The sequence below is a fragment of the Mycetomoellerius zeteki genome, unplaced genomic scaffold (assembly GCF_001594055.1).
Source record: "Mycetomoellerius zeteki isolate Tzet28-1 unplaced genomic scaffold, Tzet1.0 scaffold583, whole genome shotgun sequence".
NCBI classification, from domain to species: domain Eukaryota; kingdom Metazoa; phylum Arthropoda; class Insecta; order Hymenoptera; family Formicidae; genus Mycetomoellerius; species Mycetomoellerius zeteki.
Genome location: NW_017257592.1, coordinates 103,541 through 121,398, shown reverse-complemented (window position 1 = coordinate 121,398; position 17,858 = coordinate 103,541). Strand labels below are relative to the sequence as shown.

General features: G+C 37.2%; 1 protein-coding gene across 1 annotated transcript; it reads right to left on the bottom strand.

Annotated features, from left to right (window-relative positions):
* Positions 1-5,685: 5,685 nt before the first annotated feature.
* On the bottom strand, positions 5,686-17,640 carry l(3)80Fj (lethal (3) 80Fj). The gene is made up of 13 exons (XM_018456657.1): positions 17,560-17,640; positions 17,373-17,475; positions 15,986-16,181; positions 15,567-15,906; positions 11,661-15,474; positions 9,510-10,995; positions 8,791-9,427; positions 8,285-8,629; positions 7,934-8,127; positions 7,646-7,857; positions 7,315-7,568; positions 6,935-7,156; positions 5,686-6,813 (listed from the first exon to the last, which is right to left on the bottom strand). The coding sequence occupies exons 1-13, from the start codon at positions 17,572-17,574 to the stop codon at positions 6,685-6,687; spliced, it is 7,947 nt and encodes a 2,648-aa protein (XP_018312159.1). The 5' UTR covers positions 17,575-17,640; the 3' UTR covers positions 5,686-6,684.
* Between the last annotated feature and the right edge of the window lie 218 nt (positions 17,641-17,858).

Genomic DNA, 17,858 nt, shown 5'->3' with positions numbered 1-17,858 from the left:
GACTTTCAACGCAATCAAATCTGAAAATATTAATAATCCCCCCAAATTCCCCAACTTAAAAACTGTAATAAAACTTATTGCGAAAAATAATGCCTCGGACGGGGCATTATTTCTTAATTTCGTCTGTAAAAATTCGAAACTGAAAAATGAGTACTATCCCCGGTCTCCCCTACCTACTTCAATTTTGTGAAGAAAAAAAATTGAAGTATTATTGAAATCGTACAACTTTTGTTTAAAAAATTGTTTTCTATCTTTTATACTTCCGACGATATTCGCCTCGAAAGAAAAATGCCGTTTTTTTTTCAAAGAGGTGTTTTACTCCTTAAACATGAATTAGGGTACGTATAAAAAAATACGTGTCTCTTAAATTTTCGTGTTTAACACAACATATTTCATGGAGAATCAAATCGGTTCCGGACAGTTGTGAAACTTCCTTTGTTAGATAGCAAATACACACATTCTTTATATAACGTTAAATTATTATCCAATAAACGTTCTTATCAGGAAGAATATTTGAGTTTCTTTTTTACTCATATTTAGATTTCTCTAACATACATACGATATCTCAAAGCTATCATTTTTTAAGATATTAATAGAAAATTCTTTTATAAATATTGATTTATAGAGTCACTAACGTATAAAATGTCATAATGTCAGTTATCTCTTTAGACAAAGTAAAATTGATATCTGATTGAAGATATAATGTTACTAGAAAGAAGAAAGTTTTTTTTCGATCTACAATCATGATGCACTCGCGCATTATAGGTATACTTTAACACCACGTGCTTTCAAAATCGTAATTTTCATCACGATCATAGCGGACGAAGATCGAACGTGCGTGTGCTACAGCGGAAATCTCCAAGGCGGGAAAGGGTCTCCTTAATACCTTCGCGAGAGAGATCACGCAGGGGACATAAAGCGTCGCTTCCGGACGCAGTAAAGCGAGAGTTTTCGCGCGTGGGCGACGGCAATGCCTTTGAAGTGCGACGGCGGAACTGCATAACGTGCAGCTGCGGGCCACGTTCCTGTATCCTCGCAGATTGTTCCTTTCTTCTTTCTTCTTTTGTACGGCGAGGTGATTACGCGACAAGTTGCTGCGAGATTCGTTGGTCGGATGACATTTCGACGACACTGGGGACTGCATTTCCGGCACGGCGTGCGTCGATCTCTGCGATTTCAAGGAAATTTCTCTTGTATCGTAATTGTTATACATATATATCGCGTATCCGCTCCCTAAAGATAAGCGGGAACATCGTTGGTATATCGCTCTTTCATGTTTAAGATAAGGAGATCGACTGCTATACAATGATCGAGTAAAATAATGCAAGCGCATTATAAAAGGATCACAACGATCATATCGATTCGTGAAAATCAAGTAAATATCGAAGATCGCTAATTAATTGCGCCACTAATGTCCATTTTTCTACCATTGTATTAATTTTAAACTCGGTCTAATTTATTTTTTGACTTTTCCAAGTTTTAAGAATATTTTTTTCAGAAGTTTTTAGAAAAAAATACGAGTAAGTTAAACTGAGATTAAAGATTAATCTACGTTGATGAAAATGAAAAATAAGGAGCATAGGGGAGACCGGGTCTCGTTGGCACAGTTTTCACAATTTTAGTATTAGATTTTTTAAACAATTAACTATTATGATTAAAATACATCATTGTGATAGAGAGAACTTTTCTCTACATTTTCATACTAATAATAGTTCTATACACTGTTTACTTTCTTTGCAATAAATGAAATACGAACATGCTGCATTGTAGTTAACTTGCCCCAATATGTGGGATAAATTGGTACATATCACAGTATAAATTGCCTTTGTGATAAATTCTATATTAAATTAACAAAAACGTAATAGAAAAGTAGTAGAAATAAAAATTAGAGAGTAGATATGTACTTCTTAATAAAAATTGTATCTTTCAAAGTTATTTTGTAACAATCGTCAAACAGCAAAATGTTGTTACTGAAAAACAAATATAAATTATTTTAGTTCTACTTTATTTTAACACAGAAATATTAAATATAAAGTGTTTTGTTAGAGTTAAATTGTAAATGAATGTTTACACGTGCGGTACAATAAGTCAGTTTAACCTATCTTTATGATATGAGCCAAACTACCCCATCCCTACACACGTCTGATTTTGACCATTTTATTATAATAATTTACTATTGTTACTCAAAATAACGTATTGTATACTGACAAACACTTTTCTTTTAACTAATAATACATCACTTAGATTTATTTCCTCAAGCCGAAGGACATTAATATGAAATGATCAAAAATTTACTTGCCTGTTCTTGAATTAGATTTTTTTTTTCTATTGTAATACTTGTTTAATTTAAGTGAAAACTTAGGAAGAAGTACCTATGTTATAAAAAGAGATATTTTGCAGTAACTTTTCCATTGTTTCTTTTGTCACAAATACATAAATGGAACGCAATCCCAACTTACCTCGATCTTGTACCAACGAGACCCGGTCTCCCCTACTACCAATTGTATCATTTTAATTAAATGAGAAATAAAATAACTAAATATAAACTGTAATAAAATATGCACACATTTTGCAGCTTTGTGTTATACCTTCATGGAAGTTCATTGCATACAAATCAACTTCCCGCGTGAGAAAAAGTATTTTTAAATAACTTTTTAAATTTTAATAAACCTTTTTTAACATAAAAAATTAGTTATTTTGAGCACATTCTATTTACATCACATACATTTGTGACGCACATAACTATAAATGCATATAAAATTATTTTTATAAAAAAGAAATAAAAATCATACAACAAGACTGTTTACATTACAATCAGTAGAACAAAGAAAATTCTTCTTTTTTTTAAATTTATCAGTGCGATAACAAATACTAATGCCGCATTTTTTCGTCCGTAATCTCTTTTTCTTTTTATTCTTCTATTATAGTTCAATATTTTAACCAGAAAGATAACATATAACGAAAAGAAAGACAAGCCTGCCTGTACTAGATAAATAAAATGTTAAGCATACACAGATTAACATAATGCTGTGAGGATGCTGTATGGATGCGCGGATATGTTGCGGATACAGTGTAGATGCGATGTGAATGCGATGTAAATGCGCGAATTCGAAGTATCTACGGTGTGGATAGTCGATCAGATAGAAATCAGATTAGAAATAATATCCAAGCAATACTTAAGTATAATAAAAACGATACAGAAATATAGAAAATCTATCAAATATTTCATATAGTATGTAATCTGAAATTTACGAACCAAAAACACGATTCAGAGTTTTTTTTCTATTTGATTATATCGGATTTTTAGAGCAGAGAACAGCAGAAATTAAAGATTGAATATAAGTATAAAAACTTATGTCCTAAATATGTTCAAAGTATAAAAAGTAACGATAAACTGTAAAATTCGTTACCGTTACCAAAAAAATATTACTTATACGTTACTGTTATAGTTACAAAAAAAGATAATACCTTTATCAGTCCGTCATAAAAAAAAGTAACTTGTAACGATAACAGCGTTACAAGTAACGCGTTACTTTCATTCCCTGTTAAAAACTATAAAAATTATTAATATAAAGAAGAGGAGGAAGTCTATAATATATCAACATCGTATGTACTTACATCATAATTTTGTATCATAATATCAGAAATTATTTCATAATTTCTTTTTATAGCCAAAACGATTTGAATGGAGATTCCAGCGTGGATTACTCCGTGGGTCCTATGAGATAACCCACGCGGCACGAAATATGTTAATTACAATAAAATTTATTTAATACGTATGTCACACATTGTGCTTATAATATGACTGACAATTATACACTAAAGTAATAACCCTTTATTGCAACTTCAATTGCAAATTTTTTTCGAATGATATGTGATATGTAATAAAGCAATTTGAAAAAAAATTTTTTAATCAGTGCACAGTTAAAAACTGCAGAAAATGATCATTCTAGTTCTCGTATTCGATAAAAAAATTCTTTATTGGAAAGTTGTTGATCAATTCCTCAAATAGATAGATATAATCTAGGAGATCGTGAATTTTTAAAAAACCTTTTTATTTTTCACTGTGAAGAATTTTATGTAAAGTCATATAAAAATAAAAAAAAATTATGCGCTTTGCATTGCGTGTAAAACTTTACTTTTCATTAATTCATTCTCGGGGAAAAGATTCCTAACGATCCCTCAAGATCGATATATTTCTTTCCAGAAAATATTGAGAAATTATGTGTGGTTGAAAAATTACAGGCTGAAAGAAAAATACTTAGTAAATCTATCTCCAGAGGGATACACAAATAACAAAGGCACACTTTAATAGATTTTTAATTTACGAGAAACCTAATTGCACAATTGTATACAAAAATTTAGAAAGCCGGCGGCAAAATGCTTCTCTCAAACAATCCTTGTTTAAAAAATGTCGTATGCAAATGTAGTCAAGAATCTATTATAATAATTGCTTTTCTTAAGAAATTTGTAAACAGAAGAAAAAAAGTCTAAATATCTATGATTAACGTCAATCAGCATTTGGCGACCTATCCATGATGTATTTGTCACTTAATGAGAAGGAAACGGAGCCGATTCCGTCGTGTGTTTACGGAAATCCCGGGCCATGTGAACAGCTGAAACGCACGACTATAAGGTCGCAAGTAAAGTGTTCCTCTTCGCTCGAAAACATGAAGTGAAGTGCTACTTCTGGTTCATCATATCACTGCCTCCGATCCGTTTCGCTCTCGTCTTTATGTTCGTCGAATGAAGCGTTATAGCGCTGAGACGAAGTGCGATCTTCGACTCTATCCAGGGAGAGAACAGTTGCCGATAATTGCATCACGTAAGTAAATCTCGGGCCCATCGATAAAAATCATATAAAAATACAAAATCCTGCGATTGTCTAGTACGTGTTTGTTTTCATGTGGATGCAAAGTGGGTTGCACGTCGCGAAAGTCGGTAAATATGGAGCGAAGCGTTTACGGAGTCTGTACCAAAGACACTTCAATGATCGAGCCAGGAGTACCATGGCGTTCCGGGACAGCTCGAGCTAATTTAACCATCTTTACGCAAACTGTATCCTTATTTCGACTAAATCAAGTATTCCAACTGGATAGATCTAAACATACCCAAGTCTGTCCATATTTCTATCAACAACATCGATACTTTTTTTTTATTCTAGAACATAATCTATGTTATTATATATATAAAAGAATGAAAAACACAATATTACAATAATAAAGCCACATTGTAAATTTTCTCGATAAGTTTTGCGTTACTTGCATCTTCTACAATCACATCCCGGGGAGTTCTTCCAGAACAGTTGTTTTTTTTTTTTTTTCAAGACTAGGTACAGAAAAATGGAAATTGTCAAAACGATTAGCTCGACAATTGTACCGAGCGCCGAAGTTTAATGTTTGAGTTATTATCCGCAAAACACAAACTAACAGTAACATTACATTAATGTTATAATTTTCTACTCAACAATGTAATTGTTATATACAACATGTGTTATATTATATTTATATTGTTAAGTTAGAAATTATAACATTGATGTAATGTTATCGTTAGAGTTCTGTGAGTAGATCTTTTTACCGAAGAAGAACCGCCTTTGTTACATACAATTCTTTCAAATATAATACGAGTAACAACGTCGCCGGTATAGAAATGATAATATATATTCTTTTCCCTATAATTTTTAAGAGACATCTCTTCATTATTACTACCTTTCGCACTACGCTTCGTCATATTTTTTCTATAAAGGCAATAATATAGAAAAATTATCTGTATAAAAAAATGAGATGTTAAAAATAATTTATATTACAACAATCAATTCTCAAGACAACATCTTTAACTAAAAAGGTCCCGATCTTTTGGTCTCCGTTCTTTCTTAATATCAACTATATATATTAAAAGAATTCAAATACGCAATTATACCCTTAAAACAAATGGTACTGTTTCTGCTAATACGTAAACGAGTTTATACATCTGCAAAAGTACATAAAGTGCAAACAAAATAAATAAATCTAACAGAAGCAAGCGAGCGTTTCCTATACAGCCTCGTAGTTATATGAGCGAATTATTGTGAGCTGGCTTTATAATTCTACAAGTTAATTGTGTAGATTTCCAATATTTTTTTCTTACAATAAATGAAAAAATTCATTTTTTATATAACGTATACATAGTACAACCGTATTAAGTCTATAAAAAACTTCATGTGATTGTGTTTAGCATAAATGCGATTATGAACAAAATGTAAGGACTTAAATAATAAATCCTGTCTGTTCCTCAACACAAAGAAATCTCGATAATAGATACAAACTGTCACCTGTGATCTTTTAAGTGAGAAAACGCGGTACGTGATAGTGCGATTATCGACGTTGAGAGCGTTAGATGTCAGGCAGCCGTTATATGAATCATAGAAAACATCTTTCGTAAAAGTATGTACAATTCTGGTTCGAATCGCTTGATATATTCAGGACATCTTAGTTTAAGTAACTTGAACGCCATTGAGCGACAGTTCCGCTTCACGCTCTTTAATTGTTTATCGAGATACAATGTTGAACGAGCTAATTTGTTCATAATGCAGCTGATACATGAACGATAAATCTCTTTTTTATAGGGGTCGGGCGAATAATGACGGGTAATACGATTATTTGAACGGGTATAGTGCGTAATAAGCCCCGGGAAGTACAATATCTCTCACGTGAGTAACGTATCATCTAATTCCTCTATTTTGCCCTCCGGTTGAGAGAGAACTTTACGCAACACTTTGCTGACCACGTCAGACAGAGACTCTCTTGCGCCAGCATCTAAGAAAGCCATACAGCGCTGAAAGAAGATGACAAGGCTATTATTTTACATGAAAAAATAATTACACATAGACAATCACTTCACAAAAATTAAATAAGTTTTAAAAAAGTATTGTACTGATTGGGAAATAGAAACTAACCTGATGTTCTTCTTCGCCCTGTCTCAGCCGAAGCACCGCGATAAGTGCGAGCTCGCTGTTCGCTTTGACATATCCATTCTTCTCTTTCGTGCCATTTACCAACATTGGCAAAAGTGACCTGAGCAGTTCAGGTGACATATTTTCAGGTGGTATGTTACGCGCAAGATGAATGCAAACTCGGGCGAGTAGTTGCTTCACATCGTTGCTGTTATTATTCATCGACTAAAAGTTACAGTGATATCGATTTGATATTATAAGATATAATTATCGTGCTTAATATTAAATGCTTCATGTTACGTTTCTTTTTAGATATCATTACCAGCAATTTATTTATTAAGTCTTGTATATATAGACATAACAAATATTCTTCTCGAACTTACTCTCACAAAAGGTGACAAAATTTGCTGTGGTATTGGTTGCGATTCGTTCATAAGATACTGAAATAGATATCCACATGCTCGTACGCCGTTCATGACAATCTGTACTCTGTCAGCAGCTAAATAGGAAAGTATCACCGAGCAAACGCGATCCTTCTCTTTAGGATTGTATACTGTGCCAGGTGATTCCTTTAGCGCTACGAAAAGTGCAGCTGAACGTCCATGTCTGAGTACCCAGTCGGCATTAACATCGTTACCTAATCGAATATAAATCGTATATTAATAATTATTGTAAATGTCAATTTAAGTTACATTATATTCTTCGTGAACCTACATAAGAGATGATCATTAAATGCAACCACTAATTGCTCCGAAGTTAACCATCGCAAAAGAGCGCCGAAACAACCAGCGACTGCATTCCTCGTTATGTCCTCTGAATGACCAAGCATACTGCTGAGCGTTGCAAATACCTGTTTCTTCATAGGATCAGTCATTTTGTCGCCAGCCGGGGTCAGTACACCTCTAAGAGCTTGCAGCATCGTTTCCCTATATTTTGAACAATATTATAAATTCTTATAAAATGTTTCAATACTTGAAGGATGTATGCACAGATCGGGATTACCTTATCGCTGGATCATCCCCCGTTTTGATACCAGTGTGAAGTTCAGTGAATAAAGGATCGACACGTGTATGGATGACTATTAGATTGCTAAGAGCATAAGCTGCTTTCAATCTGACCTGCCGATTACTATCGTTCAAAGCTCTTAAGAATGTAGTTTGCAATTGAGGCAAAAATTGTTTCAGCATAACGCCAACCTATAAACAAGGTAAATCGACAATTTCGAACCAGAAAAACTTTTACTAAGACGTTAAAAGACAATGTGTTATGTGCGTTCTTCGTTTCATTTGCAAACCGCATAATATGAGATGTAAAATCCTAGTAATGACAAAAATTATGTTCAATCATACAAACCTTTCCAAGTAATATAGCAAGCGTCTCGAGAACGGCTGCCTTAACGCTCCAATTAAAACGGTCTCCGAGAATTCGGATAAGCGGACCGGTAATGTGTACGACGCTCGGTTGCAACGCAGCCGCGCTGGACAATCTTATAACTTCTCCCAGTCCTTGAGCTGCATGTTCCTTTGCTTCTGGCAAACCATTCAGTATTGCTTCTCTGAAGATAGGTAAAATAGGTGTGATTCCCTTGGGAAGACAAAATCCGGGTAATAATTCTTGACCTTTCAAATCAGACACCGCAAACCGAACGGCTTGCCTAATATCCTGTACATGAGCTATTTGCTGATCAGATGACAGAGTCTGTAAGAAGTAAAATAATTGAAAAAGCAATTGAAAATGTTAATATTATTTTAAGAATGAATTATTATAATATAATTTATTTTTAACATTTTTCATATTCTTGCATATGTTATATTAATTTTGACGTTCGAGTTATCACGCATTTCCATCTATATGTTTACCTTCGTGACGGCTGTAAGTGCCTCCCAACTCATCTGTAATACATCCCTATCCTCATCGGTGAATAAATGAATTAAACCCCTAAGCAATTGCGGGACATACTGGCTATAATCGGCGCGAGTGTCACGACAGAATGCGCAAAGCAACGTCGCGGCGCTCCGCCGTTTCGAGAGATCTTCCGCTCTCGTGGCCTCCATTAACTGATCCATCACGGTCCTGACGCCTACTTCATCGGTGACGGAAAGAACAACAGCCTGACAATACTCTAACTCCTGTAGTTCATTTGCCGTTCCTTGCGCACTAGAAAGAGCAGTGAGTAATGCTGGTAAAATCCTATGGAGGAACCTTGTCAATGCTTCACCTGCCACACTGGCCAGTATCGACAGTGCTTTTGTGTTAACCGGCGGCGAGGCTAATTGCGGGACTAGATACGGCAATACAACGCGCGACTTGATCGCCATCACTTGACGTAAACCGTCCAAAGTGTTTTCTGCCTCTGCAGGATCGGGTGAGTTCAGTTGCGTCAACATTGCCGGCAATATATCATCGAGGGCGCGAACACCCACCGTGGAATGCAACCCGTCAAAAGTTTTGGCAGCAGCTTGTCGAACTTCCGGCAACGGATCGCACAGTGCTTTTCTAAAACAGGATTATGATCTCCTTGTTTAAATACCTGATCATACATTTTGGTTGTTATCGTTTTAGAGATGATTATACTTACCTCACCGTTGGCACGAGGCTGATGACGAAAGTAAGAACCATATCTTTGTTAGTGCTCGCCATAATTTCCGACAGACCTATGCATACTCCTTGACGCTGATCGGCTTGGTCACTTAGTAAACCTTTTTCCAAAATCGGTATGATCTCTGGCAATACTCGTTCTCCCAATTTCCGAACGAGATCGCCCAACGTCCGAGCGGCCACCTGTCTTTTGTCGTAACTTGTGCTCGCCAAACATCCCAGCAAAAGAGTAAACAGCGTTGGTAATATTTCTCGTAGCGTTCTCGGTGTATTCGTTACCACTACCTTCCAAACGTGAAGAGCTGCTTGACGGACCATAAGAGCCACGTCTGATCGTCCCATGTATAGTCCGGCCAACACACGATTTCGTCTCTCTGCACCCAAAGCGTTTATAATAGCATAATGTGATTGTTCGGTGCCAAAGTTATCATCCTCGCTCGCAGTCTCGGTTGACATCTTGCCCGATACACCAGAGATCCTGTAAAGTAGATCGCCCAATAGTTGCACAGACGAATATCGGATACGCCAATTGTCATCGAAAAGACCCTTCTCCAGTTCCGGTAACAACAACATTATAGCCGAATCAGCATAAAGAGTAACGATACGTTGTCCTGCCCTTAATGCAGTTTCCCGCACGTATTCATTCTCATCAGCCAACGCTTTCAGTATAGGATTGATTATTTGTCCAATATATGGAGTGAATTCTGTGGTGAATGCACTCGGCATGTATATGAACATCATAATGTATCCATCCTTCACGTGGGGAGCGATATCGGTTCTCTCTGCGGTACTAATGATCTCCGGCATAAGTTTGTGAAGCTTCTCCACTCCTAGTCCGCGCACCACTTCGGAGAGACCTTGGGCAGCTCCGGATCTGTCGACACTGCTAGTTTCGGAAGTCAGTGTTTGCATTAACCAAGGTAGCAGATCTTCGAAGCTAGACTCTCCCATTCCTCGTACCATTGCACCCAGAGCTCTCGCCGATACACTACGTACTTCGGGCACTGGATCGAGCAAACTTGTTTTCAGACCTGGAATAATAGTCGGCAGATATGGAGTCAGATCTTTCTGATCTGTTAAGGAGTACATATTGCCGATGATTTGCGCGGCCATCTTTCTGGTCTCCGTAGAACGATCGAGAAACGCACGTTGCACAACAGGCATGATCAAAGCTAGCGATGGAGCATCAATAAAGTGTACAAATTGCGTATCTAGTAACGTTTGCAAGCAAGTGGCGGTTTTATGTGAGGGATCCTGCAGCGCTTTAAGCAACACAGGCACGATAGCTTGAATCTCCGGATTGCGGATGACGCTTCCGATGACCTTCAGCGCTTCTGCGCCGGCTTCTTGTACTTTTGTATGAGAATCACTGAGCACTTCTATCAATTTTGGAACGATACTCGGTAGGCAGCTGCTTAACTGTTTCGGTGCACAGTACGCCATAGCACCAAGTAACTCGACAGATCCTAAAAATGAGATACATGAATTTTAAATCTCAGTATATGTTTTTTATCTTGAAATTAAATAATGTTATTTTACAAAAACAACTGTATCAGGAGACACGGTAGTGTTTCAGCGCTAAGCCAAGCGCAGCTATACTATCGTGTTCTTTTAAAAAACACGAACAATAACAGCAATTATTTTGGGATGCTGAATAGCTTAATATCAAATCATTCGATTGTCAAGCAACAGATTCCAAGTTCAATTCCTGGAATTGTCGATCCATATACATGACACTAGGTAAGAAAATATTTAACTATAATAGAAAAAAATATAAAATATTCAAAATATACATTTAATCCGAAGATAATTGAGAATAAATAAATCGCTATACTGCGCTCTTGAAAAACAGGAAACTTCTAAACAACAATCAATTTAAAAGTAAAACTCTTGGAGCATACAAGTTGGATAAGAAGCTTCAATCTCTTTCGTAAAAATGGTAACTATAATAAAATCAGAAGAAAGCCAAGACCATAGCACTATTGACAAAGTCTCATGTATCAAAATATAAAAATAATAAAGATAGAAAGACTGTGAATGAAATCTAGTTGTACGAGATTAAAACCCACAGTAGAAAAATGTCTTTAGTTACTTAATTATTAACAGACTAAATGATATTGCATTAAATTACCTGTTTTCGTTCTCCATGAATCTTCTTCCAGAGCCGCCAGTAGACTTGGCAGAACGAGTTTGACGCCATGGGCAGAAAGTTTGCTCATAACTACTCTGGCAGTGTCGTCGGTAGCGGTTCTCACGTACTGACTCGAATCGCCGAAGCACAACAGCAAGTGTGGCAGTACGTGAACGATATAAGGCTCAAACAATCTTCCGAGCATTGTACATAGCATCTCGAACGCAAATAATGCACCTTCGCGGTGCCTGTAGTTCTTTTTATCTTGGATAGCGTGAGTTAGTTTGCTCATGATGTCCAGTTGTTTCAACGCGAGAATTCCCATACCTTTGATAAGCCCTGCCAGTCCGTATGCTGCACCCTTACGTTCTCCATATTTGTCTGATTTTAGCAACTGATCCATTAGATTGTCTACAATTTTCGGTGCGTCCTCCTTAATGGCGTCCGTCAGATGTGGCAAACAATTTGCTACGGCTTCCTGCACTTGCTGCGATGGTGTGGAAAGTGCCACAATGAGGCGCATCACAATGGGCTTGATTCGCGGGTCGTTCTTGTCCAAATGTCTCGCCAGAGATCCCATGAGGATCACCACCGATTGCTTGATCGAGTCGAAACTGCCAATCTTTGGAGCTTTATCCATGAAGTTTTCGAAAACTGGTAGCAGCGATGTGATGTTTGCGCTACCGTGAAGATCGACCGCCGCGACGGCAGCTGTAAGCATCTCAGTGCGTACGGACTGATTTCGGTCACCGAGCCCGGTTAGAACGAAAAACTGGATAAGTCGATGCACCGTGTCGGCGGTGAGAAGCGGCGCTATTTGAGCGAGGGCGAGTGCTACTCCGCGCCGTGGGCCCCACGTATCGATCGGCTGTTCGATAACACGACCAAAATCGTTCAACTTTGGTGGGATCATAGCTAGTTTTTCCTGATACAATTGCAACAGGTTATCTAACACAGTCGGCGTTAGATGCGGCACGTTGGCCAAGCTCTTGGCTAGCGCGTGTGCGGCTGCTTGTTGCACCGGCTCTACTGGATGAGCGATATCCTGGATCAGCTCTTCGCAGAGGACCTCTGCTTGCGCGGTAAAGTCAGCCGCGTTCCACAATTCGTTAGCGAGGATCTTATTTTCGTCGTTTACGTCAAACTGAGCGACCCACACTCTCCTTGTGAGTCTATTGAGCTGATCCTGATCTTCCTTCTGAGACGGGAAGGCCTGACGTATCACCGTCAATCCTCTGAGAGCTGCGTCTCTCACGGTCGACAATGAATTCTGTAATGCGCCAATCAACGAGTCTATGTCCTCGCTAGTGGCGATTGCTGTACCTGGTTGACCGCTGCCAGATTGTGCGACATCTAGCAAAGTCGCTACCGCATGAGATTGCACTCGGCTCGTAGTGGTCTCCATAAGTTCAATAAGCAAATCGAACATTTGTTTGCGTGGTAGAAGTCTGGGATGCCTGAGATCCTTCAAATCGGTGGTGCTGCCTCTCTGCTTAGCGTGTTCTTGAATCAATTGCAGTCCCTGTACGATCATGCCCTCGTCCTTATATGATGTCAAAGTCTTCCTTATGAAGGGAAAAACGTAACAGAACGCAGGCGCCGTGAACAGTTCCTTCTTCTTGATCGTCACTGCATGTATAAGATTCAATGTTCTTTTAACTGCCACATCTAAATTTTCCTCTTCCCAAGATTGGTCCAAGTCGCACTGCGGTTGCAACTGTCGCAGCGTAACGTGAGCAATAAGGTCACCTAAAATCGCACTATTATCTATCGTCACTGTTTGGCGAAGAGATACATAAAGCTCTGACATCTCGGGTGCTGCCAGCGGAGAGCCTAGATTCTTCAAAATGGTTGGTAAAAGATCCTTTAAGTACAAAGACAACTCTTGCTGATTGCCGCGTATCGAGCATGCTACTAAGGACACAGTGTTATCTATCTTAGCTTTCAATTCGGTTAATCTCTTGCGAATACCATTCTCCTTCGCAATCTGAGCCTTTATAGTTTCTTCTTGTTTAGGCGTCAACTTTGGTTCCTTTATCTTGCCTTCTCTCTTTCGTTTCTCATATAACTCGCGCCGTAGTTGAAGCTCCTCTTGCTGCTCCTTGAACGAGTAAACTTTACTTTCTCTTTTCATATTCATAGAACTAAGGATATCGTTCTCATCATTAACGGGCAATACACTCTTATCGTAAAGCTCTCCCTCGGGAGTGAGATACGTGAAATATTCGTCCTTGGTAACTCGTAAGATCTCTGGATCATCAAGTTTGCTCGTAACGTTCGACACTAGAGCGGGTAGAAAAGCGTCCGGTGCAAGTGATACGATTTTTATAAGTGCATTTTCGTAGTTCGGCATCGGTTTATAATTCTGGATTAACATCTTCCTCACTTCGTTGCTGTAGGTACGTAAGAAATCCTTTGGTACGAGATTGTAATTCTTAACAATTTTAAACCATAAATTTGGTACAGCTTTGAGCAGCGCTGGGTGATGAGATGGAAGCAGAGCATCTCTGGTCATTTGATAGGTATGTGCTTCGAATAAAAAGGAACCTGAACATATGGCAAACAATCCATCAGCGAGACACCTGCCAGTAATCTCTCCCATTGAGGTGTCTTCTTTATTTTCTTTATCCGATTCTGACCTGATTTTAACGTTTTCCAAAAATTTATTAAACTCTGTTAACAACGCCTGCGCTGGCGCATACGTGCTCAAACCGGTCATAATTTTCTTGACCAACGGAGAACACCGTTGTCTTGTCGCAGAATTTGGGGCAGTGGCGCAAGACACGATCGCTCGATGAATCCCAGTTAGAGCTTTCTCGTTCAATTTATCGGAGAATTCAGTGATAAGACATTCGCAGAGTAACATAAGATGGTACAAAATATCGTCGCTGCACGTCGATAGAAATTTTTCGGAAAAGAATATTTGCTCGTCTATCGCATTCCATAGCACGCTCTGTTTGTCATTCTCCACTTGGTCAGCTAACACGAATTTGAGTAGCAAATACGAAGCGACCAGGCCTTCGGTTACCGCCGTTGGTTGCGCGCATTGCTGGGTAGCTCTTGTTATTGCCTGCGCAAGAATCGGTGCTATCACGCCCGAGTACGAAGAGGCGGGAGTCGAGAAGAATAACTTGATATAGGCAGTACGCACTGCAGCAGTGGACGTTTTCGCCGCCATACCCTTCTTAAAGGCGTCTACAACGATTTTTGGTACATTAGACGAGAATTTCTTTGACCACAGTGCCATCATTTCGAGAGCGTGTATCAGTGTCTTCTCGTGAACTTCAGTCTCAAGCACTTTAACAAAATGCTCACAGGCCGTTTCGGCTAATTTCTGTACGCTGCTACCCGAAGCCACATTGTAACTGAGGTTGCCAGCACCTTGCAGAACAGAGATCTTATGTGTCGCGACCGTGAGTTTACCCTCCGATCCATGAAATACTGCAAATACCGATGATAACAACATTTCCACAGCCGTCGTATCGGAACACTGTATAGCAAGTTTGCGACACGCTTCAACCGCTTCATCTCGGACCAAATCCTCCTTAGAGTGTAGATTGGCAAATAATCCTTTACTTATTTCTTGACTATACTGACTCAAGTCAAGACTCAACCCATTTAAAATGTGCCCAACTGATTCGATTATGATCTCTGGATTTCGCAACATAGCTTTTTGTAAAGCGGGAAGTAATTGAGTTTTGAATTCTTCGTGAGTCAATCTCCGAAGAAGTGGCACAGCTGCATCGACTATATATAAATCTGGTTTCTTCTTACAACTAATCGTCACTTTTATAAAAACGTCTATCATATTTGTCTGGAATTTAGAAAAAAAAAACACAATATATAAAGTATATTTAAAAATTATGTGCGCGCGCGCGCGCGCGTGTGTATCCTCGTCTCGCTTACCTTCAAATGTTCCACCAAATCATTCCTTTTTGTAGCAACTAAATATTTTGTAAGTAAACTGGCTAGAATAATTACACCATTACCAAGCTCCAATTTTATTAAATGTTCGACATAAGTTTCTATGTCTGTAATGGCTTCCCATTCGTGTGCGAGTAACGTATACACCTTGTTGGCAAGTTTCTTATCTGCAGACGCTAAAGCCGCAGCAGATAAATTTGCTTGTGCCTCAATGAGCTTTGCTAAAGATTCATCCATTTGGGTTAAATGTTCGTGATATCCATGGAAAATAAGTGAATTTGACCACTTCAATGCGATATACGCAGTTAGAGCAGTGTTCAAGCTAAAAAAAAAAACCGTTTTAGAAAAATATTATTATAAATAGATAACTGATAGAAAATTTATTCTTGAATTTGACTTACGTTGCGACCACATTTTTATGCCAGGCAGCTTGCTCCGAAATTACAGTTGTCATATGTTTGACAGTAGCATCTGGTTGTTGTTTAATTAATTCTACAATTAGGTTTCTCACGTAGGACTGAGAAGCACTATCTTTGTATCTATGTAGGGTAAGTGATACCACCTTACAGATTCCATTAACAATTTTGTCATTAATGCCTGTAATAAATAATTCATAGCTCTCATATATATAAAAATTTATAATTTCCAATAGAGTCTAATATGTGATAGACATAATTTGGTGACGCCAATAAAAAATTTTTTCAGGTAAAAGTGTTGTACATCATAATATCTTTTCCCTAAAATTAATCGAATTATATATACAGAATATTTTATTTGTTACTTTCTTATAAGAAAATAACAAACGCACTTCAAGAGTGAATACCAGAAATAAAGAATTTACATTCATATATTTAATATTTTTAAGTTATAATGAGTCTAATAATTTAAAAAAATCTGAATTCCTTACTAAAAGATAAACAAGAGATTTTCATTTATTTCACAGATAATAAATTGAACTGCTATTAGAGGAATCCTATTAGAAAGCATATTATTAAGATTTAACGTATATATGAAATTAATTTCTCTCTCTCTGAAGTAGAAAAATTATTTATAAAAAATTATAATTCGATGTTATAAAATATTCATTTATAAAATATTCTATATACTATTTAAAGAAAATAAATTTTCATATGCTGTCAAGTTAAATTACAATATATAAATTTTCATTATAGTCAAGTTAAATTACAATATATAGAACACAATACAGTTGCAACAAACTTATTACTTGATTCAAATATATTAAATGTATTTTTTAAATATATTTGTTATATATAATTTTCACAGAAATATGTCAAGATATCTTTGATAATATTTAATGGAAATATTTTAAAATCCCATTAACAGTTGTAAATTATTTGATTAAAATATATAAAATATATTTTTTAAATATCTGTCACATGTGTTACATAATAATAATTTCCATAAAAATATGTCAAATGTCTTTAATAATGTTTAACGAAATAATTGCTGGAGCTGTCAAACTTCTATTATCATACATATAATAATTATAACGATAATTTTTCGGCTAGATTTTAAACAGTTCAGAATTAAGATAAGAAAAGAAAGATATTTGCTAAAATAATTAAAAAGACATATTGTAAATAAACTACTCTAGATCGTTCCAAACAAATGAGTGAGTTTTGTCAAAATCATGCATGAATTGCAGAGCGACGAATCGATGGCGGCGTCGAAAAATGAATCTGTCCCCGTATTTTCATAACACCGCCGTACGTAAGTGTCATTTATCTCTCATCAAAAAATAATACGTGTCTCCCGCGATCTCCTTACCGGGATTTGACAATACGCTGGCGACATTTTGCAGAATCTCACGCCGCTCCTTCTTACTGGCGGTCTGAACTCGATTTGGCAGATCCTTCAAGGCTTTTGCTAGCTACAACAAAACGTATCGATTATAATAACGCAGCAACGTTGAAGTAATACAAGAATTTTCTCGTATTCCACGTGACTCGCTCACCTCGACATCCGCCATATTTCTTCAAAAGCCGGACTGGTTATAAAGCGCCGCTCTTCACGGGCACGTAGTTGCGCGAGCGTGATTAAAGACTCCGGGTTCTCGGAAAAGAGAGCGGCGATCTTTTGTCCCCTCTGTCACATTTCAAAAGTGATTCATACATATATTCGTATATTTACAAATAATAGAGCATATATATTTTTAAATGACAGAATATACACTTTTCTTTTACTTTATTTAATAATTATAGGATCTGTTTGTTGTGGCTGAACAAGTGTACACTTTTGGAACTTAAAATGAGG